We start from the raw sequence: 26,273 nt of genomic DNA on the forward strand, positions 1-26,273 counted from the left end.
ATAAATGTATTTCATGTTCAGTGAAATCATTTGTGAAAGGGAACGTGCCACAATTCAAAGGTTTCTTTTATGGGGTTTAATGCATGTAGCAGGTAATGGAGATGAGCTTAATTTAGTAAAACGGCTAGGCCAATATCAAGTAGTCTTTTGCGTTGGGACTATGAAGTGATTATGGGCATCCTAAGAGGGTCCTTGGTAAAACACATTCTACTGTAAAGGGATCAGATTGAGTCGTTTTGTGAAGTCAATCTGTTCATGTAATTCACAGGTAATGTTACATTTTGTAAGCATTTGAAGCTTGCAGACACATTTTTTCCAGGCTTCTTCTAGGACGTGGGCTTTCTAAATAAAAGAAACTTACTTTATTTGTAGTCTGGAATGTGATTAGGTTATTAAGGAGGTTGATCCTTATACGGTCTGTCCGATCCGGTTAGTGTCTATCCAGTTGTGTGAAACGGGTTAGCAAGCTCCAAATGATGAGAAAGTTCTAACATCAACCTTTGAATACAATGGGCTGATTAACTTCACCCAAAAGCATGCAAAGAATGTATTATTGTTAACTTTGCTTTTTATAACTGAAATACAAAAAAGGGTCTCAAATAATAGTGCATTGATGCCCATGACATTGGTGTTACAAGTGCTTGTCAAAACCTCACCAAGAACTAGTTTTGCTATGTGCACCAATTGTGCACAACTCTTAACCTAACAGAGCGAGAGAGGAAGTTACATATGCATTACTGGATGACAGAATGAAAAACACAACACCATGACTCCTGAGGAAACCCACGAATTCCCTCATCCCTTTCCAAATGTGCCCTAATGCCTGAAATTAACCATTACGCCACACTGTCAATGAAATAAATAAAATACCTTTCTTAAGCACTCAGATTAATAGTTGCTTTATTAGCCTATTGCACTTTTGTTTAGGCAAGTATATTTTCTCACTTGCTTCTACTGAGCAGCTTGATCTCCACATGGAGAAATTCTGTCTAGTAGATTGGTTCACAACTTAGCTCTGTACAGTTTTCAAGGCTTCTTCCTTTTTCTGTAACTGTGAATCACTTAAATACCTGCCAGGCTGTGAGTTGACGAAAATATCATGTTCATGTGGAATGTGTTGTTTAATGTTTTTTTTTATTTTTTATAGAAATGGGTGAACAGGGAGATTTCGAACTTCGACTATCTTATTCAGTTGAACACAATAGCTGGGAGGACATATAATGACCTTGCACAATATCCAGTGGTAATTTGTTTCTTTTGTTATATTTGGAACTCTGTCAGCCTCAATTCTATATCTGCGAGCAGGTTACAAATGGGAAGTGATAAACGAATAAACTAATAAACTGTAATAAAACTGACCTACTATATGTATACTTTGACCAAGTATTATTTTGCCTAATTATATTCTCCATAAATTACACATTGTATGCACTTTTAATTTGTTTTAAATTGGTGCTTCACTAAAATGTCCACAATGAGGAATACAAATACAGTGAAAAATTCAAAATGTGTGTGTGTGTGTGTGTGTGTGTGTGTGTACGGGCTGTGAAGCTGGTTTCTCACAGAAACGAATGGGAGGGGCAATATTTTAAACATGGAGGAAATGTGAAACTCTGCAGGGAACGTAGAACTATATGTGACCGTCTAATGTCGTTTCGTACAATTTTGTTTGTGTTTTTCAGTTTCCCTGGGTTTTGCGAGATTATACTTCTGATGAGTTGGACCTTAATAACCCAGCAGTGTTCAGAGACCTCTCCAGACCCATTGGAGTAGTTAATCAGAAGAATGCTCTAACAGTGAAAGAAAAGTAGGTTAATTTTCTCCTGTTTTGAACTTTTTATATTTGATATTGAACCATTTTCCACTCGTTAATATTTAGAACTATATAGAAGACATGGACTCTGCTCCAAGATGAACATTAAAATCCAAGTCCCTTTCATACACTTATCTTTTCTGTTTTTAATAACCTTTTAGCTTCTCTAAACCCTGCCCTGCATGTTGATAATTTCAGCCCTGTGAAGTGTATTCTGGACATCTCTTTCCTGGTAAAAACACGTTTTAAAAATTAAATCTGGCTAACCCTATTACAATATATTTTTCTATTAAGATTTGGCACCGCTCCATTACAAATAAATTAACATTTCCAGTCTCTATAATTTCCGCGTACTATTACTTAATTTCAAATTACTGGAGAAGATTAAAAACGACATTGATAATAATATCTTAGTATGTTTTTATCAGTTTGATTTCCATTCATGCGACAGAACTGAGATGGTGATAATTTATGCAGCTGAAGATGTCCTGTACTGGATGATTGTGATGTTTATTTTAGATTATTCAAAATTGTTTGTTACGCTTAACCATGGTACATTGTTGTCCATTTTTTTTCTGTGTGGGCTTTGACTGTACAGAGGTGGTGCTGTTTTCTTCTTTTCTATCTGCAAAACCAGAACATTCATCCAAACCAGCGACATGTTGCATTGTTTTGTGGTTGGTCATATCTTGTAGAATAATCTATCTTAACACGCTTCCGCTTGGGAAGGTGGGCAACAGGCTAGCATTTCCTTTCACCTATTATCAGACAAGATTCCAAATCCAAGTGTATCAGCTGAAGCCATCCAGGGGAGTATATCTTAGTAAATATTTCAAATGTCATTCATCCTCAGAAATATTCAGGCATGGATGAATGAGAATCTGCTCTGTCTGAACATTGTGAAGTCTGAGTTCCTGACTCTGGGCTCCCCCAGAGCATTACTTATGAGTACCTTGGTAATTTCTGTGAATTTAAAGCTGCTTAAAAATGCTGCAGGTGAACAGAAGGAGGATAGCATAAGAGGGAAGAAGACAAAATGAGGGTGAAAGAGGAAAAATAGGCTGTGTAAAGTTGCTTAGTACATACTCACTGTAGACTGATTCATTTTTAGATGTGTCCCTCAGGAGAAGAACCGAAGAGAAAGCGGTGAGGATGGAAATGTTCTAGGGGAGACAGAAAACATTCAAAATAAGGAAAAGTATAGATTTATTAAAGTGAGAAAATGTAGCAAAAGAGCAAGGTTATTGGCTGATGTTCAAAAAAAGTAGCATCTTTTTACGTGAATATGCTTCCCCGCTGTCTTATACTTTTTTTTTTTGCATCCTCTTTTTTCGCTCAAACAAGCAACTGCAGAATCTTCCTCGTTCAGTTGATTAGTCCATAAAAGTTACATTGTGTTACATATTCTCACACATCTGGGAATAGTAGTACTCCATTATTCAGTATATTTTATATCCATGTATAGATTCATATTCTTATTTGAATAGTCCACTAAGGAAGGTTATGACTCATTATTATGCAGTCAGTTATTTATTTGATTTAGGCACCATTCTTGGTATTACTGGATACCCATTATCATCTAAAGAACCGTTCCAATTATCTCTATGTGATAACAAAGAGGACATGGTTGTCTAACTCTTTCGGGGGGCGTGACTTGGAAGCCGATGGAGCTGGCTGTGTGAGCACCGAGCTCCACCGCCATCCCCGGGTGATCCTGAAAATACTTGGCCCCCTGGACTGCCCGCGAACGCTGTGCGGCGGCAGGGGGGTGCGGACCTGCCCCGGCACATATTTATTGATTGCCGGCCCATGAGTTGCGGGGTTTAAGCAAAATTCGCCTCCGTATTGGAATCGGAGCTGGAGGCCAGAATGGGGGCGGCCCGCTGTAGAACAAAGGATAGTGCTGCGGGGGTGCGCGGAGCTTCTCGCTGGAGGCACGCAGAAGAGACCGGCGGTTTATAGCGGCGAGGAGCTGGTGGGATGACCGCCTGCAGCGGAGCCCGAGAATACTAAGGCCTGAAAGCCCCGAGGCCCCGTATGCGAACTAAGTGGATGGACCCCCGCTGGCTGTGAGGGCCTGGAGGGAGTGCGGTGCCCCGGTTCTCGGCCATCAGGGGGGGGGGGGGGGCACCGCTGGAAGGAGGACAAGCTGCGGGCTGCAGTAAGGAGGGTGGTACCTGAATGCATTGCGGCTCCACTGTAAAGGCATTGACCCGCTGGGCTGCATAGTTTGAGGGCAGGCCGGGAAAGCTGTGAGACCAGTGAGACTGGAGATCCTGGGCTGGAGAGTCGGGCGTGGCCAAGGTCGACCGCAGGCAGCGCCGGACGAGTGAGGGAGGCGAGGGGACTGCGAGGTCCCGTGGTGCAACGAGGAGCGGCTGATGTGGACTGAGTGGCGGACCGTAGGTGATCTTGCTCCTGCCGCGGTGAGTGGGGGGTGGCCTGTTCAATGGTCCCGGCCCGTGGAGGCGGCCGTGGTGCTGCGATGGACGGCCGCGGCCTGCAAGCTGTGGTGGGAGTGAGGAGAAAGAAGCTGGCAGCTGGAGGAGTCCCCACTGGAGCAGTGCAGTGGCCTGAGCGGCAGGTTGGAGAGGGATTGCCCTCCTGTTGGGGAGAGGTTTGTGACCTGCCCTGGCTGATCACTCGAGGTGAAGGTGGAGTGCGGCGAGGAAGACCGGCCTGGGAATAACGAGGGCACAGGCGCTGTACAGGTGCTGGGTTGAGCAGACCTGCCCAGCTGAAGCACACGGAGGTCGTGCTGATAAGGGAACAGACACTGGGATCTCTCCGGCAGTGTTGTCACGAGAAAGTGGGAGGAGGGCCTTGGTGGGAGAGCATGGCGGAGTAAGCTGTGAGTAGTACAGTGGTCATCCAGGAAGGGAAAACAGATGTGCTACAGCGGGACTCCAAAAATATATTCTAAATCAACATGGCCATTTCCCCGAATCCTCAGAACACACATTCATTCAACAGTGGGGCCCATTACACTGCACACTTACTCTGTTAATTTAATTCGGCTTCACAGATTTGGCCAATGAACCAGGAGTCCTACTAGAACATTGGCAGAGTGTCTAAACCTATTTAACTATTTTTTATTTACACCCGCAATGTAAAGCAATTTAACATGGTTTCATTTAAACAGCATTTTATTCAGACACACCACCATAATGGCAGTGGATCTGCTAGAACGAAAACTAGGCGTAGGAAAAACCAAAGACCAGCTTTTACTTCTCCATTTATCTAATTTTTATTCAAAGCAAACTTTTAGTATGTCCGACATTTAGGCATTTATTTATTTATTCAATAAGAATCTTTTAACTTTATTTTTTTAAAATGATCATTTATTTTAAAGCTTAGAAATAGACATTTATTTAACAGTTCAGTAAGAAGTTTAGCAAAGAACAGATAGTTCCAAATTCACTCTCTCCTAACAACCCTAGCTAACACCCTCATCTTATCTTAATAGTCCTGCAAAGAAAATCAAATAAACAATAAGAAATTCTTACATCCAAGAATCGATCTTCAGTCCGGCAGCATCTGCAGAGGAAATCGAAAGAGCCACCCAATCTAAGCAAAATCAGGGTTTTTTTATACACTAATTTCCTAACTTAATCTATCTAAAAAGTATCTAACATCACCAATTCTGGTTCTGATTGGGCAATTTGGGGTGGGTGAGCATCTCCTCACCGTTACAACATCATATTCACGGTGAATCATCAAAATTATAATACTGCTTTGTTTGGGAACAGTCTTTGGCCCGGTCACTTCCTTAACTCGTCACTGCTTTCCCACGTTTTGAACACTCAACTGTCTATGCTTTGGCAACCATCCTAGGTTCCGGGGCAACGCGGCCTTGAACCTCTCCAAGCACAGGCAGTTCACTTCTCACTTGCAGGCTTTAGGCGCGCATGCGCTGTCCAGCACTTGCTCACAGTTTACCCAGGCAACCATTTTGTAACAGGCCTCGGAGGCCACTTTTTGGAACTATCATAGAAACAAACACAAATTCATGTTAATTATGGTACTGAAACCCTTCTGTTTACCACCCATCAAACTAATATTTCCCATTAGTTGTTACCTAGCAGATAAGCCACATAAATGCACTTTATACTTACTTATCCAACGACTATTTGGCACAAAAACGTGTACAATAAGCATATTTAAACTACGTTTGTTTATATTTAAGCTACGCATTAGTTCACATCACAATTACAACATATATTAGTTAATTATATTGGTTCATGCAGGCAAGATTAGTACTCCCGTGTGTAAAAAAATGTATGCATCTTATACTATGGTTGATTAATTCATCACCTCACATCATTAGTGGATTGTTAACGTTATGGAACATTGACTTTACGAGGGGTATACAAAATTTTGTTTTTCCACTTCGCTCCATCAATTCCCTCATCTGGTGATCCCATCACCAAACATCTCCCAAAATGTTGGAAAATTTAGCAGAACATGTTTCGAATTCTTGATATTAGTATAATCTATATTCTAGTAACCTTCTCCTTTGTTTCTTTAAAAATCTTTTCTCTAATTTCTTCCATCTCTATTTCATTCTTTTCTCTTTCTCTTGCTTTTCTTTCTTGAATTGTCTTCTGTAGTGCTTTTCTAAAATCTCTTCTACCTTTGCATATACAACATAGGTTTATCAGAAAAATCACTGTTACTATATTTGTTATTGGAATTAATATTTTACCTATAATTGAACTACCTATCTCCTGAATCCAATGCTTAACTGCTGTAAGACTTCTACCTAATTTCTCAAGAACACCTTCAACCTCCAGTGGTTCAATTTCTTTATGTAAATCTGTAATGTTTGTAATATACTTTTCAAAATGTTGGCTTTTATCTGGAATATAAGTACAACAATGTTGCACTTTTCACAGACTCCTCCCTCTTTTGCTAAAATTATATCAAGGGCAAGTCGATTTTGCATTACCATTGCTCTCATGGCAACCATTTCAGTATTAACCATCAGGAAACCTCCTGCGGTATCCGTTGACAATCTATCAACTATCGTAGACAATTTTCGGATTCTATTTGCATTAAATGAAATTCCCACTGCTGGTATCAGTGCTCCAAAAACATCACCTATTATTTCCAACACACTCTCTCTTCTTTTTCGACTAAGAACTTTGCCTATCTCATGTTTACCATTAGTACCTCTATCCACATTGAAAATTTTAGGAAAGACCAATCCCACATAACAAGTTCCATAACAATGGTCAGGTAACCTATAATAGGCTCTATTCCCACAAATAAAATAAACACCCGGGAAAACAAGATCTTTTCCTCCTTCGAATCCCCAAATCCCTATAATTCTATAAGTGTCTTTACATTGGCTTGCACCCACAAAATAATTGTTATACACATTATTGTCTCTTCTTATACAAAATTTCCCTAACATTGGTGTATCTATGTTTTTAGCTACATTCACATTCTTATCATCCAGATTTTCATCATTAAATGTCCAATACTTTCATTTTTCATGTTTTACTTTCTCATTTCTTTTATAAGCAATTCTTCTCTGTTCAACCATATCCAGAAAAGTATTTTCCTCAATTCTCAATTTACATGTCAAATTATGATTAAAAGCATATTCATGGGTCAATTCTTCCATTTCTAAGAAATACTCTCCCATTACTTTTCCAGGTCTCTTTTTGTTCAATGAATTATCAATTCTTAATTTAGCAAAAATGTCATCTACATTAGAATAATGGTATTCCAATTTCCCAGTCTGATAAAAAAAACTTGCAATCACACTACAGGTCACTCCATATGTAAGAGGAAGGTGATAAGTCACACCTTCTGACAATGAATCAGGCAATTTTACACAAACATAGCAATCATCGACATTCTTGGTTTTGATGTACTCAAGTAATAATCTTGAAAAGGTGTTCTTTGTAAAATCCCTAATTGACCTATCCTGATGCATCTCTGGTCTATACATATGAGTCCCATGAGCTTCTACTTTCTCACTTGGCGTATTCAAACTCACATTTGATTTTATTTTCGTTAAATTATCTTGGAAAGGAAGAACAATGGCTAAGTTATCCATAATATTATCAATAATCCCATACAAATGGAAAAACATCTACACCATTTTCTAAAAATAGAACATTTTGTTTTATGATTACTGGTAGTCATTTTTCTAACACAGTTTCTTCGACCTAGCGTCACCTATGAATTACACACCAAACAATTCACTAACAAGATTTCTTCGACCTTATGTCAATTCTTTTCTAATCTATGACGTATTTAATTCTTCTAACAAGATTTCTTCGACCTTATGTCAACTCCGACCTCTTCTATATTTACAATATCTGTCTCACAGGACTTGTAGGCTTTTACTTAATATCATATACTTTGATCATCTATCTCTTTTCTTTAAGTTGACTTCTTTTACTCACTTTTCCCAATCACTTTTAGGCAGTACAAGTTTTCTTGACTACTATTGACTTCAGCAATGGGCGGTAAACCTATATAAGTCCACTCAGGCGATTTGTACTTCTGATTTGGTTGTCTTACTCTTATTGGCCTTTGGATAACTTCTATTTTCTTTCCCATTATTTCTCTCTGGCTAGTGATCTCATTCACTTGCTCTTCTGGCTCTTTTGCTTTGTTCACAAGTTTAAATCTCAGTCCACCAGTTTCTTTAGGCCAATTATCTCCTTTACAGATTTTCTTAGTCTTTGGCTCTATTGTGTTATACTCCACTCTCCAAGCTCTTTTCCTAGGGCTTTTTCTTGATGCAATTTCATCTGAACTGTCATCAGTTTCACTTTCAGTATCTTCAACTGTGTCATTGATTATGATCTTTACAATGTCTTTGTCTTCATCAGATTCAGCTTTGTTTTCTGTTACTCTGTTAGGAACACCTTCATAACTGGTACTTGGAATCTCATCCTTTTCGTGAGTCACTTTCTCTTCCCCAGTTTCAGGATTTCCGTTCCTGCCTTCAGAGTTTCCAGATTTCTCTTCAGCTTTCTCCTCTTCAATGACCTTATCTTCACTTACTTTCGCGTCTTTACTGGTGTCTGTCTTTACCGATTCTCGACCTTCAAATTGATCTTCGGAATCTGGTATCTCCACAATCTCCCTTTCAACTTCACCTTCAGACGCAGAACTGGCTTCTGATACTTCCCGATGTCGACATTCCTGTCGATCTTCAGTATCTGAAGTATTTTCTGATTCAGCTTCAGAATCAGAGTCAGTTGTACTCTAACCGTCGTATGGGTATTCAGGTGCAGGCACACGGATGGTGTGGCTGGCAATCCAGCACACTTGACTGCAGTGGTACTGACCAAAATCACCTGTCTGCCACCGAGGTACCAAACAATTTCTCCTGCGATGTACCTTCACTCGAACTCAGTCTCCAGGGACTAGATCATGAGCTAGATTTTTCTCTTTAGAATTTGACTCAGTTCCCACCTGGTGGAGCACAGAAGTTACCACATCAGACAGATTTTTGCAGTAGTCCAATATGATATCATCATTTACTGTCAATAATTTGTTAACAGGTACGTAGGTCTGCCTCATTACCCTGCCCATCAAAATCTCATGTGGACTTAGTCCAGTTTTCTAGTCAGGAATGCTTCTCAATGTCATCAGGACAAGCGGCAAAGCGTCTGGCCATTTAAGTCCTGTTGCCAAAGACATTTTTGCAATTCTGTTTTTAATAGTTCCATTTACCGGCTCTACCACCCCTGAAGCCTCAGCTCTGTAAGCACAATGCAGCTTCTGGCAAATGTCCAGAGCTTCTCAGATCATTTGCATCAACTCATTTTGAAAATGTGATCCGCGGTCTGATTCAATTGATACTGGGAATCCAAAGCACGGTATTATTTCTCGTAAAAGCAATTTGGCAACAGTTATTCCATCATTCCTCCTTGTGGGGAATGCTTTCCCCCATCGGGAGAACATACAAATTATCACAAGATCATACCTAATGAGGGCATTTCCACAAAATACATTTGAACCCTTGTAAATGGACCACCCTCCCATCCTATGGTTCCCAAACTCACAACGGTTCTTCTGTTTGGATTAAATTGCTGACATATTAGACACCTTTGGCACAAACTTTCAGCAATCATCCTGAACTTGGGATTATGCCAAGTTTGTCTGAAAAGACGAATCATGGCATCTCTTCCAATATAGGCTTGACCATGGTACATTCAAGCCATGTCTGAAATCATGCTATCGGGCATTTCTGGTCTTTCATCTTTGTGAACCCAAATTTCATCTTCTTCTCTCTGTCTACATCCTGCCTTTAGCCAACTATATTTTTTTTCTGGTTCTGCCTCCTCCTGCATCTGCTTCACTTCCTGCCATGTCTCAACTACAGTGGTTAGCATCAAAAGATTCGGAACATGTTCTTTCAGCTTATCTCGATTGATTGAAATTTGATTTTTCGCACAATGCTTTGCAATGGCATCCGCATAATTTTTTCCTCTAAAAATGTAATCCTCATTCTTTTTGTGCGCTGAACACGTCACTACAGCTATTCTTTCAGGAAGCTGAATTACATTTATCAATGTCTTCACGAATTCAGCAATCCGAATAGGTGTTCCGCAGAAGTTAAATAACCTCTTTGAGACCAGAGTTGTCCATAATCATGAACAACTCCATAGCCATATTGACTATCTGTCACTATGGTTACTTTCACCTCTTTTCCCAGTTCACATGCTTGTACCAAAGCAATCAACTCCGCTACTTGAGCAGAATGAATTCCTTTCAAACAAGATGCTTCCAACAATTCTGCTACTGTACAAATGGCATAAGCAGCGCTTAAAATGCCACTCTCTGTTCTCAATGATTTAGAAAAGGGGGTGGTGATGAACAGAGTGTCTGAGTTAAACAGACCACTCTTACCCAGTCCAAAGATCAGGGCTTGATCCATCACCGTTATTTATCTCACTGCCCCATCCCAGCTCAGAACCTGGCTATATGCAATCAGTCTGTAAATATTTTTGTCCACCCTAAGCGTGGAAGGGTATGCTCAGATGTGAGTCCCTTGCTCATTGCACCATCAGGATTCAAGCAAGCCGGGCCGAAGAGGCTGAAATGCCAGAAACCGGTTCCCGGTAGCTTGTTTCCTTCCCAGTGTAAGAATTGGCTTTTGTAGTTTGGTTTGCCCTGTTCCCATCATGCACTGGGACAGGAACAGACTAATTTGCATACAGCCATGTTCTGAAACTGGGATGGTGCAGTGAGCTAAAAAACGGTGTTGGATCTAGCCCTGATCTCTTGACTGGGTGAGAGTATTCTGTTTAATTCAGAGACTCTGTCCCTCACCACCCCTTGTTGTAAATATTTTTGTCCACCCTAAGCGTGGAAGGGTATGCTCAGATGTGAGTCCCTTGCTCATTGCACCATCAGGATTCAAGCAAGCCGGGCCGAAGAGGCTGAAATGCCAGAAACCGGTTCCCGGTAGCTTGTTTCCTTCCCAGTGTAAGAATTGGCTTTTGTAGTTTGGTTTGCCCTGTTCCCATCATGCACTGGGACAGGAACAGACTAATTTGCATACAGCCATGTTCTGAAACTGGGATGGTGCAGTGAGCTAAAAAACGGTGTTGGATCTAGCCCTGATCTCTTGACTGGGTGAGAGTATTCTGTTTAATTCAGAGACTCTGTCCCTCACCACCCCTTGTTGTAAATATTTTTGTCCACCCTAAGCGTGGAAGGGTATGCTCAGATGTGAGTCCCTTGCTCATTGCACCATCAGGATTCAAGCAAGCCGGGCCGAAGAGGCTGAAATGCCAGAAACCGGTTCCCGGTAGCTTGTTTCCTTCCCAGTGTAAGAATTGGCTTTTGTAGTTTGGTTTGCCCTGTTCCCATCATGCACTGGGACAGGAACAGACTAATTTGCATACAGCCATGTTCTGAAACTGGGATGGTGCAGTGAGCTAAAAAACGGTGTTGGATCTAGCCCTGATCTCTTGACTGGGTGAGCGTATTCTGTTTAATTCAGAGACTCTGTCCCTCACCACCCCTTGTTGTAAATATTTTTGTCCACCCTAAGCGTGGAAGGGTATGCTCAGATGTGAGTCCCTTGCTCATTGCACCATCAGGATTCAAGCAAGCCGGGCCGAAGAGGCTGAAATGCCAGAAACCGGTTCCCGGTAGCTTGTTTCCTTCCCAGTGTAAGAATTGGCTTTTGTAGTTTGGTTTGCCCTGTTCCCATCATGCACTGGGACAGGAACAGACTAATTTGCATACAGCCATGTTCTGAAACTGGGATGGTGCAGTGAGCTAAAAAACGGTGTTGGATCTAGCCCTGATCTCTTGACTGGGTGAGAGTATTCTGTTTAATTCAGAGACTCTGTCCCTCACCACCCCTTGTTGTAAATATTTTTGTCCACCCTAAGCGTGGAAGGGTATGCTCAGATGTGAGTCCCTTGCTCATTGCACCATCAGGATTCAAGCAAGCCGGGCCGAAGAGGCTGAAATGCCAGAAACCGGTTCCCGGTAGCTTGTTTCCTTCCCAGTGTAAGAATTGGCTTTTGTAGTTTGGTTTGCCCTGTTCCCATCATGCACTGGGACAGGAACAGACTAATTTGCATACAGCCATGTTCTGAAACTGGGATGGTGCAGTGAGCTAAAAAACGGTGTTGGATCTAGCCCTGATCTCTTGACTGGGTGAGAGTATTCTGTTTAATTCAGAGACTCTGTCCCTCACCACCCCTTGTTGTAAATACTCTCTGTTCTCAGACATGATCCATCCACAAACATCACAAAATCAGATTCAGGTAATGGTTTGTTCGTTAATATCTGGTCTGGGTTTTGTGCAATATTCAAGAACATCCAGACATTTGTGATCAAGCTCACCTTTCACTTCTGCTTCAATAGTGTCGGGTAATAGTGTAGAAGGATTAACATTCACACATGTGGCAATTGTCACATTTTCAGCTCCCAAAATTACTTCTTCATATCGGGTCATTCTGCTGCTAGTCATGTATTGTGTTTTTCCTCTTGTGAGGAGAATCTCCACTGAATGAGGTACATACATCCTTACAGAGAATCCCATCACAATTCCTTCACTTTGTTCTAAACTTACACTGGTTGCTGCTACTGCTTTCAGACATCCTGGCAAAGCCTTTGCAACAGGGTCCAAAACAGTTGAGAAATACGCAATTGGTTTTCTCATTTTTCCATGTCTCTGAATTAACACTGGCAATGCACATCCTTCTCGCTCACTGCAGTACAATTCAAACTCTTTTTTATAATCGGGCATTCCCAATGCTGGTGCTTCACACAATTTTGTTTTCAACTGTTCAAATGCTTCCATTTCAGTTTTGGTCAAAACTATTGGGTCTCTGATATCTGCTTTAGTCATTCTCTGTAATCGTTTTGCAATCAATGAAAATCCACTAATCCATTGTCTACAGTAACCTACCATTCCCAGGAACATTCTGACTTGTCTTTGAGTTTTAGGTGGCTGCATTCCTTGTATCATTCTGATTTTTTCTAGTGTGACTTGTCCGATTCCTTTTGCAATCTTATGAGCTAAATATTGTACTTCTTTCTGACAAAACTGCAATTTAGATGGAGACACTTTATGTCCCTCTTCTGCCAAATGATTAAAACATGCTACTGTGTCAGTTACACATGCGTGTCTTGTTTTTGATGCAATCAAAAGATCATCTATGTATTGTACTAATACATACTCTCCAGGCATGTTCAATCTTTCTAATGATTTCTTTAGTAACTGGTTAAAAATCGATGGACTCTCAGTGTACCCTTGTGGAATTCTACACCATGCTAGAATACGATTCTGAAATCGGAATGCAAAAATTGTCTGGCTTTCAGAATGCAATCGGACAGTAAAGAATGCATTGCATAAGTCAATCACTGTGCACCATTCTGCATCATGGGGAATTTGATACAAAATCACTGCTGGATTCGGAACAATCGGGCAACATGGGACAACAATCTTATTAACCTTTCTAAGGTCCTGTACAATTCTGAATGTTCCATTAGGCTTTTTCAATCCCATGATTGCTTTCTATGTATCTAAGAATTCCTTGATCAATCATTTTGTCAATCACTGGAGTAATTCCCTCAATTATTTCTGCAGTCATCTTATACTGAGGTATATTTGGGTAGCTTGCACCTTCTTTCACTGTAACTTTTACAGGATCAACACCTTTCATCAATCCTACATCTTTTCCAGTAAAATCCCATACTTCCTCTTTCACTACTTCTTTCAATTCAACAGGAATCCTTTCTCGATCAAAAACAGGAAATAACTTGCTCTGCTCTGCCTCAATCATGAGCATTGTCATTTTATTCAAACTGTCTTCATCTAAGGTTTGCAATTCTATGCCATCTGGTGAGCAATATATGGCCCAATTAATTTTGCACAAAATATCCCTGCCTAACAAATAACCAGGACTACTATCACACACCTTATACTGAGGTATATTTGGGTAGCTTGCACCTTCTTTCACTGTAACTTTTACAGGATCAACACCTTTCATCAATCCTATATCTTTTCCAGTAAAATCCCATACTTCCTCTTTCACTACTTCTTTCAATTCAACAGGAATCTTTTCTCGATCAAAAACAGGAAATAACTTATCTGCTTTGCCTCAATCATGAGCATTGTCATTTTTTATACAAACTGTCTTCATCTGAGGTTTGCAATTTTTTGCCATCTGGTGAGCAATATATGGCACAATTTTGCACAAAATATCCCTGCCTAACAAATTAACAGGACTACTATCACACACCACAAATCGATGCATATCTTTGTAATTTCCAATTTCTATTTCAACTGGTTCTGTCAAAGGAGTTTGTATCTGTCTATTAGCTACACCTACAACTTGGACGCTCTCCCCCGAGAGAGGATGATTTTGAATTTCCACTGATCTAACAGTAGAAAGGGTAGCACCAGTGTCCACTAGGAAAGTTATTTCCACATCATTTACCTTTCCGTTTACAAATGAACTAGACTGATCTACCTCAAGAGTGGCTCCAAGCACACACTCTTCTCCCTCTCTCAGGCACCGTCATAAACTTTCATCCAACTCACTGCCACCTTCTTCTTGTAACCAATACTGAGGACACGCATTCACTCTTTGCGGTCTTTTTACCTGTTCACCTCCGCTGAATCCTGTCTCTGCACTGTATCTCTGCTGGTTTACTCTGTTTGGCAGTGGCAGTTGTGGCGCCTGACTTTGCTGATTTGCTATCTGCTGTTGTTGCTGTTGTAGATTTACCTCAAACTGCACCTGCGAATTCAATGATTTATTTTCTACATTAACTCTTGGCGGATATTTACACTCTTTCTTCCAATGCCCTATTTGCCGCAATTAAAACAAGGAAGCTTCTTCTTTAGTTCATCTAAGTTTCCCACTAACCTTGGTTTACCCTTAGTTTCATTGATTCCCTGTATTCTTAGTTTCCATTTGCACCACTTGCTGCTCCGCTACTTTTACTGGTGCCCACATGGCTTTCTCTTTCAGCTTTTTCTGTTTTGCATCAATCTCTTCACTGCAATATTTCGCTTTTCTCAAAACATCATCCACAGTACCTGAATGCCAACCTATCATGTTGTGTCGAATCATGTCTCCAATCTCTGGTCTTAACCCATACACAAATCTGTATATAAAGTGACTCATATCTTTCTCATTTAGTTCTTCATAACCACTATACTGTTTAAAGACTAACAACAATCTTTCATAAAATGAATGTACAGATTCTTTCGTCTCTTGCGTGGTCTGTCTATTTTTACCCAATCAGTTTCCTTTGAAGGTATCTTATTTTTCAACCATACTATTACTTGTTCATATTTCCGCATTACAACTGGTGACGGAGCTCCTCTGACTTTGTCTCTAGCAAATTCTGCTCTTGGCCAATCTATAGCTATTTTACATTCTGTCCATAAATCTGCTGGCACTACTATGTCATATGGGCCGGGATGCCCGCCACCCCTCCCAACACCAATTTCCCATGGGAGGAGACAGACACAGGTTTGAACTTTTGGAAGGCGGGGGGGAGTTACCCCCCCGGCCGTATTTATTAAAATATGAAACAAAATTTAAAACTTTAAATTAAAACGTTTCATGAATTATGTACAATTTTATCTTTCAATACATTTTGATGAAGACAAGTTCTTGGCTAACCTTAACAAATGTCTAATACAAAGGTTTCCTAGCCGAGTCTAGCATCCTGAAAATGCATAACATTCTAAATAAAATTGTACATCCTAGCATTAAGGGCCAACGGCAAGGTCTTAACCGGTGTCAGATCCCTACTACCAAATTCCCGCCCTCACGGTGTGAGTGGCGCATGCGCAGAGGACTTTACCCTTGCAGCCAACTGTAACTTCCCTTGTCGTAGGGGCCCCCTTTCACTCGACGCCATCTTAAGGTCGTCCGAGTTCTCGTGCGAGGTATCCGTAAGAAGGACAGCGTGGACTCCCCCCCCCCCCCCCCCCCCCTTCCCCACACTCTCTTCCGCCGGAGCGGATATCCGGCCCCCGGGAAATTCGTAGGAGGGGCATATAGCCGTCTACCCCTGGGAGGGGCCTATGGCCGTCTCCCCCTAGGCGACCCATCCGTAGTGGGTGCCGCCCCCCGTGGGAGGGGCCAATGGCCGCCTCCCCCCGGGCGCTCCCATCCATACTGGGTGGCGCCCCCCCTAGGGACCTTGAAATCACTGCTCACCGATCATGACCTTACCGCCCGACCAAAAAAAATACGACAGTTGTTTTACCTACTAAGGAAAGAAAATTCGCCTAATCTGTAACAGCTTGACAATTCACCAACTTTGACATTGCTACAAAGGGAAAAAAGTCCTAATGCACAAGACAATTTTTATCATTTAATACATTCCTCTATGTTTCTACAAAGGAGAAAAAGGCCTACAAGCATCTATTCAATTAAAGGCATACATCCATGATGCAAAATTGACTGTATCTTTTTATTACATTCGAATAATCACCGACAATTACTTTATTCCAAAAACATTGCAAAAGGGGTTGGTGGGTGGGTCAAAATTGCAGCTTGTTCCCTCGAGGGCTCACGAGCGACGAGTGGTGCAGCCTTCGGAGCACTGGAACAAGATGAAGCTTCGTTGGATTCCCGCTCTATTTATCCATCTGCGGGAGGGCGGGAGCCCGCCTCAGGTACGCCCATCCGTGCGCGGACTTCCGGGCGGGTGTTTAGGACAACCTCTTCTGGGCGGGAGGGGCGTGTTCCGGCTACGCTGCTTCGGGCATACCAGCCAGGACACGCCCTCCGCCCACAATGGTTCCCGGGGGATCGGGGCACCCATCCATACGTTCGGGGGGACCGAGTGGGCTTCCCTTTCCATATGGGCCGGGATGCCCGCCACCCCTCCCAACACCAATTCCCCATGGGAGGAGACAGACACAGGTTTGAACTTTTGGAAGGCGGGGGGGAGTTACCCCCCCGGCCGTATTTATTAAAATATTAAACAAAATTTAAAACTTTAAATTAAAACGTTTCATGAATTATGTACAATTTTATCTTTCAATACATTTTGATGAAGACAAGCTGTTGGCTAACCTTAACAAATCTCTAATACAAAGGTTTCCTAGCCGAGTCTAGCATCCTGAAAATGCATAACATTCTAAATAAAATTGTACATCCTAGCATTAAGGGCCAACGGCAAGGTCTTAACCGGTGTCAGATCCCTACTACCAAATTCCCGCCCTCACGGTGTGAGTGGCGCATGCGCAGAGGACTTTACCCTCGCAGCCAACTGTAACTTCCCTTGTTGTAGGGGCCCCCTTTCACTCGACGCCATCTTAAGGTCGTCCGAGTTCTCGTGCGAGGTATCCGTAAGAAGGACAGCGTGGACTCCCCCTCCCCCTTCCCCACACTCTCTTCCGCCAGAGCGGATATCCGGCCCCCGGGAAATTCGTAGGAGGGGCATATAGCCGTCTCCCCCTGGGAGGGGCCTATGGCCGTCTCCCCCTAGGTGACCCATCCATAGTGGGTGCCGCCCCCCCGTGGGAGGGGCCAATGGCCGTCTCCCCCCGGGCGCTCCCATCCATACTGGGTGGCGCCCCCCCTAGGGACCTTGAAATCACTGCTCACCGATCATGACCTTACCGCCACAGGCCGGATAGTTGACCGACTATCCGGCCCCCCCACACCTCCTAAAGGTCATGTCTCCTCAATGCCCTCAGCCACGCTATGAAGTCTCCTATGAGTAATTCATTCCCAGCCCTGGACAGGTGCACCCCATCATTCAAATAATAGTGATCACCCCGGATACACCCATGAGGAATGCTTTGCAAGTGAGTAGAGCGAAACAGTTTCTCGATCTTGTTGTTGACCCTCTTTACCGAGTGGTTCAACGCCGACACAGACAGACCCCCCCGCCAAACTCTTCTGGGAATTATATGGGACCAAGCAATCGTACACCCCGGGAGCCTCTTGGACAACCAACTGACTGCTGACAATATGTGCTCCAGTAATACCAGTCTACCCAGCCTTACCAAGTCATTGCCTCCCAGATGCACTATGATTACAGATGGCGAAGACCTTTGCCGCCCTAACAGTCCCTCCAGATAGCTCTGAAACTGGTCAAAACAGAGGCCTCCTTTCCCATGGAAGGACACTCTGAACCCACATTCATCAGATGCGTGGATCGCGTCACCTGCCTTGAATATGTCCCCGGCACGCCTCACGTATGAGTGGCCCGCGACCCATACCACTTGACCTCCAGTCGATCCTTTCTCACTGGTCCTCCGGTGTCGGGCCAGTCCGATTTTTCGCCCCGCGTTACAGGCTTGCGAAACTGTAATCCAAACAAAATACAACAAGCGTGAGTGCATTTCATCAGTCTTTTACAACATGTGCAGTCGCACATACCTCTTGAAACAATTCGAGGACCAACGGCCTAATTGTTTCACTTCCTCCGTACCCAGAGCCCGAGCCGTAGCCTCAGTAGCGGCCCCTATTCTGAATGAGTGGGTCTCAAAATCGCACGGGTTCAAGCCCGCCGCAGCAATTGTAATTGCCAGCACCCTCCGAAACTGAAATCTCGTCAACGGGGTGCCGTCCTTGTGTCTAAGGAGGGTCCCCCCCCATGTTGTCAACCTCTGTGCCAGGTAGTCCTCTAAATACCTTATGGGACAACTGGGGCTCCCTCGGGCCCGCTGCAGAACCACACTATTCCCCAAAGCTTCCTGGTCTGTCTCGGACCTGGCTATCGAGATCAACAGAGAATCACCCCGTAATTGAACATGATCCCTGCATAGACCTCCCTCCACATCCTTCTTGTTCCTTGCTACGAGTTCACTTACCCGCATGGCCCCATGGAATGCCAATGCGAAAGCCGCTCGGAACAGAACTACCTCGCTGGGCGAGGAGCATGTCTCATCCAGTTTTGCTAGTAGCAAGGACAATCTGTCTAGCCCAATCGGTTGCCTTTTATCTTGTCTGCGACCTTCCAGGCGCTGCCAACCGCGGAGCGCCTTCCTGACTAAGAAGGAACCCGTCGGGTCCCGTATCCCGTGGAGCTGTGCCATGAATGATATGGCTGCCCTATATCTGTTGGCAGTTGCCGCCGATCGGCCTTCCTTATGAAGTGCCACCAAAAACCAGAGGAAGGATTCTTCCCACCCCCAGCTATGCCTCCTACCGGCCCTAAAAAGGCGCAGTATGAACGAAACGCTCCCTCATACACTTTTCTCGTCCTGGGCGCTAAACTGGCTGCCACGAGGTCTTGTAATCCGGGGCACCGATCTGCCATAGTGCTTCGGGGAACGGTGCCGCCACTAGTTCCGCTGTGGGTAGATAACCCCTGCCTGCATGTGTGAACGAGAGAGTGCATCAGCTGCATTATTCAGTACACCCGGCACATGCCTTGCCCTGAATTGTACATTCAATCTCATGCATCGCAATACAATTTCTTTCAACAGTCTCAAGATCCACTTGCAGCGTGCAGCCTGGTGGTTAATACACTCGACCACCGTCATGTTGTCTGACCAAAACACCACTGAGCAGTTCCTAAAGTCTTCCGGCCATGCCAACAGAGCCACCCAAATTGGGAATAGCTCCAAGAACCCAATGTTACCTGTTAGGCCACTTGAGTGCCACCATGTTTGCGCCGACCATCGGTTACCAAAGATCCCGCCAAATCCCACACTCCCAGTCGAGTCGGTCCACAAGCCCAGTTCGTCAGACGATGCTGGGGGTTTGTTCCACGCCACTCAACCGTTGAAATCCGCCAGGAATGTTAACCAAATGCGCATGTCCTGGCGAACCTCTGCCGACAGTCTAGTGCGGTGGTGACCTTCCCTCAGTTCCACCATAGCTTGTGCTATGGAACGTGAGAAGGGGCGAGCCATCGGTATCACTTTCAAGGCAAAATTAAGCTGACCCACTGTCTGTTGTAACTGATGTAGGGTCACCTTGTCCTTACGGAGACATTGTATCAAGGAAGCCCTGAACTTGGCCACCTTCTCAATTGGCAGACGGAAACACCCTTCCATTGAGTCCAGCTCAATCCCCAGAAACTCCAGTGAGGTAGATGGCCCCACCGTCTTACCTGGCGCCAATGGGACCCCAAAGTCCCGCATGAGTGTGCAGAAGTCCTGCAGTGTTTGCGCACATTCCGGAGTGCCCTCCGGACCTAGAAAAAGGAAATCATCCAAATAAGCATCACCTGTCTATGCCCTGTGGCCTCGGTGAACGCCCATTCCAGAAAGGAGCTGAACATTTCAAAATAGGCACATGAAATCGAACAACCCATGGGCATACATTTATCCATGTAATATTTCCCTTGGAACGTGAATCCCAGCAAGCGCTGGTCCTGAGGGTGTACCGGGAGCAACCTGAATGCCGATTCGATGTCTGATTTTGCCAACAGTGCACCGGGGCCCAGGCGATTCAACAGAACGACTGCATCATCGAATGATGCGTATCTAACTGAGCATACCTCAGGGTCAATAGCCTCATTTACCGAGGCCCCCTTAGGGGCCGATAGATTGTGGATGAGTCTATACACCCCCGGGTCTTTCTTTGGAACCACTCCTAAAGGTGAACACACAAATTCCGCAACTGGCAGGCAGGCAAATGGCCCCGCTACCCGCCCCAAGCTGACTTCCGTCGCTATTTTTCTGGCGGCCACCGCCGGGTTGTGCTGAATGGACAGTTGGTTCTTACAGAAGGGGCTCCCCCGAAAATCTCCCATACAGAAAGCCATTCCTTAAAATCCCGGCGGACACATGATCTGGGTATCGGTTCAGCCAGGGGGTCAATGCCAGGATATCAATGGGCGAAGATGTTTGCTTCCAGGGCACCACCTCAATCCTGCTTGGATCCCCCCTTTCCTCCTGCGCCATTGGACTTGGATCGACAGCTAGCTTCTGGGTGTGAGGAATTCCCACAGCCCGAACAAGCATGCCGGAACCTACACGTTCCTTGTGGCCTGTTACAGGTTCCTTTGTTGAATCCCCAACAAACCCCCCACTTGCCTCCATTCCCGCCGGACCTGGGATGCGGATCCCCTCCGGCGTTCGCCCGAAAGGGCTGTGCCGGCTTCTGTTGGAATGTCCCAGAAACGCTCGTGCTTGGTACCGACGTACCCGCCGGTCCCGGCAAAAGCTGGGCATGCCACAACACCGTGTCCAGACAATCCCATGTTAAAGCCTCGTTAAACTCCTTTGCTTTTCTAAAGGTAACGTCATAACCCTTCCATTCATTTCCCCCGTACATTGCATAGAAATTCATGATCCTGTTCTGATAACATGATAAGTCAGGCAACACTTCTGGTTTACGCTCCCCCATAACTGCCGTAAAAATAGAAAAGGCCCTGACCCAGTTCACCATGGTCTCATCGACCCTGAATTCCGCCATCTTGGCTCGCCATACGCTGGGGTGCCACAAATCTTTCTGGGTCTTAGCATATTCTACCTCACGATGGTCAGTCAAAAGTGAAAACATGTTGATGTATTTATCTCCCCATATCATTTCTTTCGTAGCCATGGGAATGTGCTGCGATAAACTTCCCCTTCCTTTAAGGTACTGAACTCTCCCCCACTAATAGCAATGGTCTATTACCGAGTTCAGCCATCTTCCCAGCCGTGTCCGTTGTCTTCGCTCGACCGTCCGTCGGGATCCCCGTCGCTACCTGCGGGGGAATAGAAGGTGCATTCGCCGTCCCGGCATCCCTTTACTGCCGCAACTGCTCAATAATTAATCTGTCTTCTTCAGCCGGATCGCCCACAGCCACTGATCCCCCTGCTCCTTTCTTTAGCCAAGGTAATACTGCTGCTAACTGAAGCGCCAGTTCAGGAGGCATTTGGTCATCCTCGATTGGCGTTATCACTACGGGGATTGGCAAACCCCCATCCGGACCTGGTACCGGGCTATCTACCGGCGCGACTGGTTTGTCTGCGCCCGGGCTCGATGGAGGCACTTCTGGGACCGGGACCTCACTGGAACCTGCCTTCCCCTTATTCCTCTTACCCTTACCCCCTGGGGCAACATTCGGCAAGGCCGGTCCTATGACTTTTTTAGGCCGCCCGAGGGGGTGTTCTGGGCCGCCATCTGCTTCTTGATGGCCGCTAAGCCCCGACCGAGCTTATCCACTTTACCCATCTTCCGGTCCATCACCGCTACTCGGTTCACCAAGGTGCGTAGCATCCTCTCCATCTCGGAGCTCTTTCCCGCCTTCTTGCCAGACATGACTTCGGTTACTCCGTCCGACCTGATCCACAAGGGTGACTCGATCTTCCACACGCTTGACACTGAAAGAGAAATAACAAAGATTACAAGTTTTCAAAATTTCAGCTTGTTCCCTCGAGGGCTCACGAGCGACGTGTGGTGCAGCCTTCAGAGCACTGGAACAAGAGGAAGCTTTGTTGGATTCCCGCTCTATTTATCCATCTGCGGGAGGGCGGGAGCCCGCCTCAGGTACGCCCATCCGTGCGCGGACTTCCGGGCGGGTGTTTAGGACAACCTCTTCTGGGCGGGAGGGGCGTGTTCCGGCTACGCCGCTTCGGGCATACCAGCCAGGACACGTTCCCGGGGGATCGGGGCACCCATCCATACGTTCGGGGGGACCGAGTGGTCTTCCCTTTCCAAACAATCCATCCAAATTGATCCATAAAACTTTTGACACTTTCACAAATATGTCTACTTGTTGATACCATTCTACTGGTTTCTCTCTCAACAGGGGCGGCTCTAGGCTCATGGTGGCCCTGTGCAGGGAGCGTAGGTGGGGGCCCCGGAAGAGGGGGTCCGGGCGGGGCGGGGGGTGGTATGCCTGTATGAGGCACATGGCGTGTGGCACGGGTTTGACCGAGGCCGACAGGCGGGGTAATGAGCGCTGCTGCCTCTGGTTGCGGGGTCGAGCCTGTCTCCCTCCTAGAACGCTCGGCGGCAGAAATAGTGTATGGCTGTTACTGTTAGTGTAAGTGGCGTCCGGCTTAAACAACCAGACAGCAAAGCAAGTCCATGTATGCACAGCACGGGGCAGGCAAAGGATAAAGAAAAACCAAGTGGTTTTATGATGGCATGATGGTACCTCAGTGGCAGGACGGTCCGCCCTGCATTATGCAGCTTTCATTCGCCATATATATGCCTGGCAACAGACAGGTACTTTCTCAGGAGGCAAAGAGCGCGCAAACTCCGTTATCCCTCTCAGTTGTAAACACCCACACAGGCTGTGTGCTGCACAAAGTACTCAGGTCAGCGTAGTGTGAAACTCTGTGCATGTTTACGAGAGGCCGTACGGAATGAACCACCGCTCCACCCAGGCCTGGCTAGCATCCATAGTGTATTCTGGGACTTGTAGTTTAGTTTCAATATTGTAAACATAGCCGGTGTACAGTGTAAACTCCCAAACACACACGTCTGTGGTGTGTAATCAGCGCTGCGCCTCACACAAACAGGTTTGAGACCAGGGAGGAGTGCAGATCTAGGTGGTACGTCTATGACCGGTGACATCATATAATAGATCACTGAAGCGATATCATAGCTATGAAGGGGGTTGGTCAGGCAGACGCAACGTGAGCTTCGGGCTCCGCTTGTTTGCTGGGTAATCACTATCCGCTGGACACACCGTTGGAACGGACCTTGATGTGAGGCTTGCGTTACCACGTGACCAACACGTTATAAATTTCACTCTATATACGAAACCATGTCTCTACATGCCCCGTTGGCAAAGGTTGTTTTACGACCCCTGGCTGGCTATTTGTCAGTTCCGGGGCTGGCAATTGTATGCATTGTGGTGCTGACAAATGGGCAACTTCTGTGCATATGCGGGGGTCGAGGTTTTCAAAATGAATTTAGAGCAGTGGCACGTCAGACGATGTCAGCCGGTTCAGCTAACAGGGTGCCTCAGACAGGAAAATGACAGCACATAGATGAGTGGCAGAAGCACTAAGCATTGTCCAACACAATTGTATGCCTTTGCTCTGGCATAGGGTGGGCTCACCGGGTGGTCATCAAGTTCTTCACAGCCCCGCACTGAGGACTGCGCTCGATGCCGTTAAGACCGCAGGGCCAGTGAAGCATGCACGGCCGACCGGGTGGCGTTTTTGGATGTGTCATAGCGTCTGATATTGTTTTTCTTTTGAGGGTGATCGACGTGATAGTTGTAACATAAGGTTATTAGCATGCATACAGTCACAACGTGCATGCTGGTCAATTGGAGGCTTGCACTCTGTGCGGGGCGGTGATTATTAAACCGACCACCAAAGATGGGCATATCGTAGGTATCATAGCCGCGAGGCGGCAGCCCGGTATGCGTGGGGGGTAGAGTTAAGCCCTTACCACTATATCTTAGGGTGATCTACTCATTGGTGAGCTCACGTGCATCTGGCGGGATACATACAGCAGCCGATGTCAGTAAAGCTTGGTCTGAGCTGAGAGCGGCGGAGACGGGCACGCAAGACCATGTTACACAAGGTCAGTATTCCTTGCTGTTGATTGTGTCTGTAACTGTTAATTGTACGTTTTGTATATGGTGGGCATAACTAATGGAAAAAGTGGCCAGAAACGACAGCTACTAACAGTGCCATAGCCTCGGAACGATCACGACAAAGTGGGAGGCGCACATACCGGGGGCTCAGGCCTCAGCACTGCAGCAAGGCTCATGCAGATGACGGATGGGTGCTGCTAGCGGGTGATTGTAGGGGTTTGTACAGGGTGCTTGCTGTCTGCCAGTGCCACGCTTTTCCTCCCCCCATGCAGAAACACCATACCTCATGGGGCAAAGCTGGCGGTCTTACCCTCGAGCACTGCAGAATCAGAATCTACATTCAGATCTGCCTCTGTGCAAGTGCAACCCTCACCCACGCCAGGTGCGTTCAGACTTCACTTTACCTTGTTTCTTCTGAGCTCAGCGCTTAGTCCGACCGACCACCACCACAGAAATGGCTGCAGACTGACATAGGCCACCACAACGTTACGCACGCGGGAAGCAGATTAGGTTGAGTCTGCGCGCTGCCGCGCAGATCACTCTATCCTTGGCTTCCGGCGTCTGTGCCAAGCACCGCCGCCCTTGGTGACATTGAAACACCCCGGCACCGCTGACTGCCAATCAGAAATGAGGAACAGAGGTCGGTGCGGAGCCAGAGGCCAGGGCAGTGAAAGGGAGGAGGGGAGTGGAGGTGGGGGGTGACTCACTGTCAGGGCTTGGAACTGGAAGATAGTAAAAGTGGAAGCCGGGGTCAGAGGCCGCCAAATCCTGCCAGGGGACGCCACCAATATGTATGTATCCGATTCCTCGTGGCGGCCCCTGGGGTTTGGCGGCCCTGTGCAGGTGCACACCTTGCACATGCCTAAGGCCGGCCCTGCTCTCAATCTTGGGTAATCATTAGTAAACAACAATATATCCTGTCTGCTCCAAGGAACATGTACATATCCTCCTCCAGGTATCTCTCTCATAGGAAACTCAGTTGTTACTGCCTCCTTTTCCCTGACCGGAAAGGCTAATGTGGATTTGTCACTATTTTCTTCCTTCTTCGTTGCCCACTTAAGCCTCCATTTACTTACATCTCCCCATCTTCGCAACAGCACAATTAATTCTTTTATCTGTGCTATTCTCCCAGCGGTATTCATATTTTCAATGTCTTTTTCTGCGAAATCCACTCTATATGATTTCTGCAATGATTTGAATTTTGAAAATTCCACTCCCAATTTGCTTGTTAATTCCTCCAATTGATCGTACACTGTTTTTGATTTCCATGTAATGCTTTTACACATAAAAATAAGTTCATCGTCCTGATATGTTTTTAGTCTATCCGTTCCAATTGTTCCAATAATTAATTCTTCCATATCTACTTTTAATTTTGGTACATCCAATTCTTTCGGTTAATTTTCTTTTAATGTTAGAGTTTTAATCCAGTCACTCAATTCCTTATCTGACGGTCCTACAGGAGGTTTTATTAAATATATTTTATCTAGACTTTTCTCTGGTGTTGCAGAGTCGGATTCTGCCCCAATATGGTATTTATATAATG

The 26,273-nt window shown here is 45.2% G+C and overlaps 1 protein-coding gene across 2 annotated transcripts in view; it reads left to right on the forward strand.

Annotated features, from left to right (window-relative positions):
- NBEAL1 (neurobeachin like 1) overlaps positions 1–26,273 on the forward strand; it is a 916,399-nt gene that overhangs the window by 649,180 nt on the left and 240,946 nt on the right. For both annotated transcript variants that reach the window (XM_086955272.1, XM_086955273.1), the window contains 2 exons: positions 1,148–1,243; positions 1,683–1,807. In XM_086955272.1, coding sequence (XP_086811398.1) covers positions 1,148–1,243; positions 1,683–1,807 — 221 coding nt within the window. The remainder of the gene's footprint in view (positions 1–1,147; positions 1,244–1,682; positions 1,808–26,273) is intronic.

The sequence above is a fragment of the Lissotriton vulgaris genome, chromosome 2_1, assembly GCF_964263255.1.
Source record: "Lissotriton vulgaris chromosome 2_1, aLisVul1.2, whole genome shotgun sequence".
Taxonomy (NCBI): Eukaryota; Metazoa; Chordata; class Amphibia; order Caudata; family Salamandridae; genus Lissotriton; species Lissotriton vulgaris.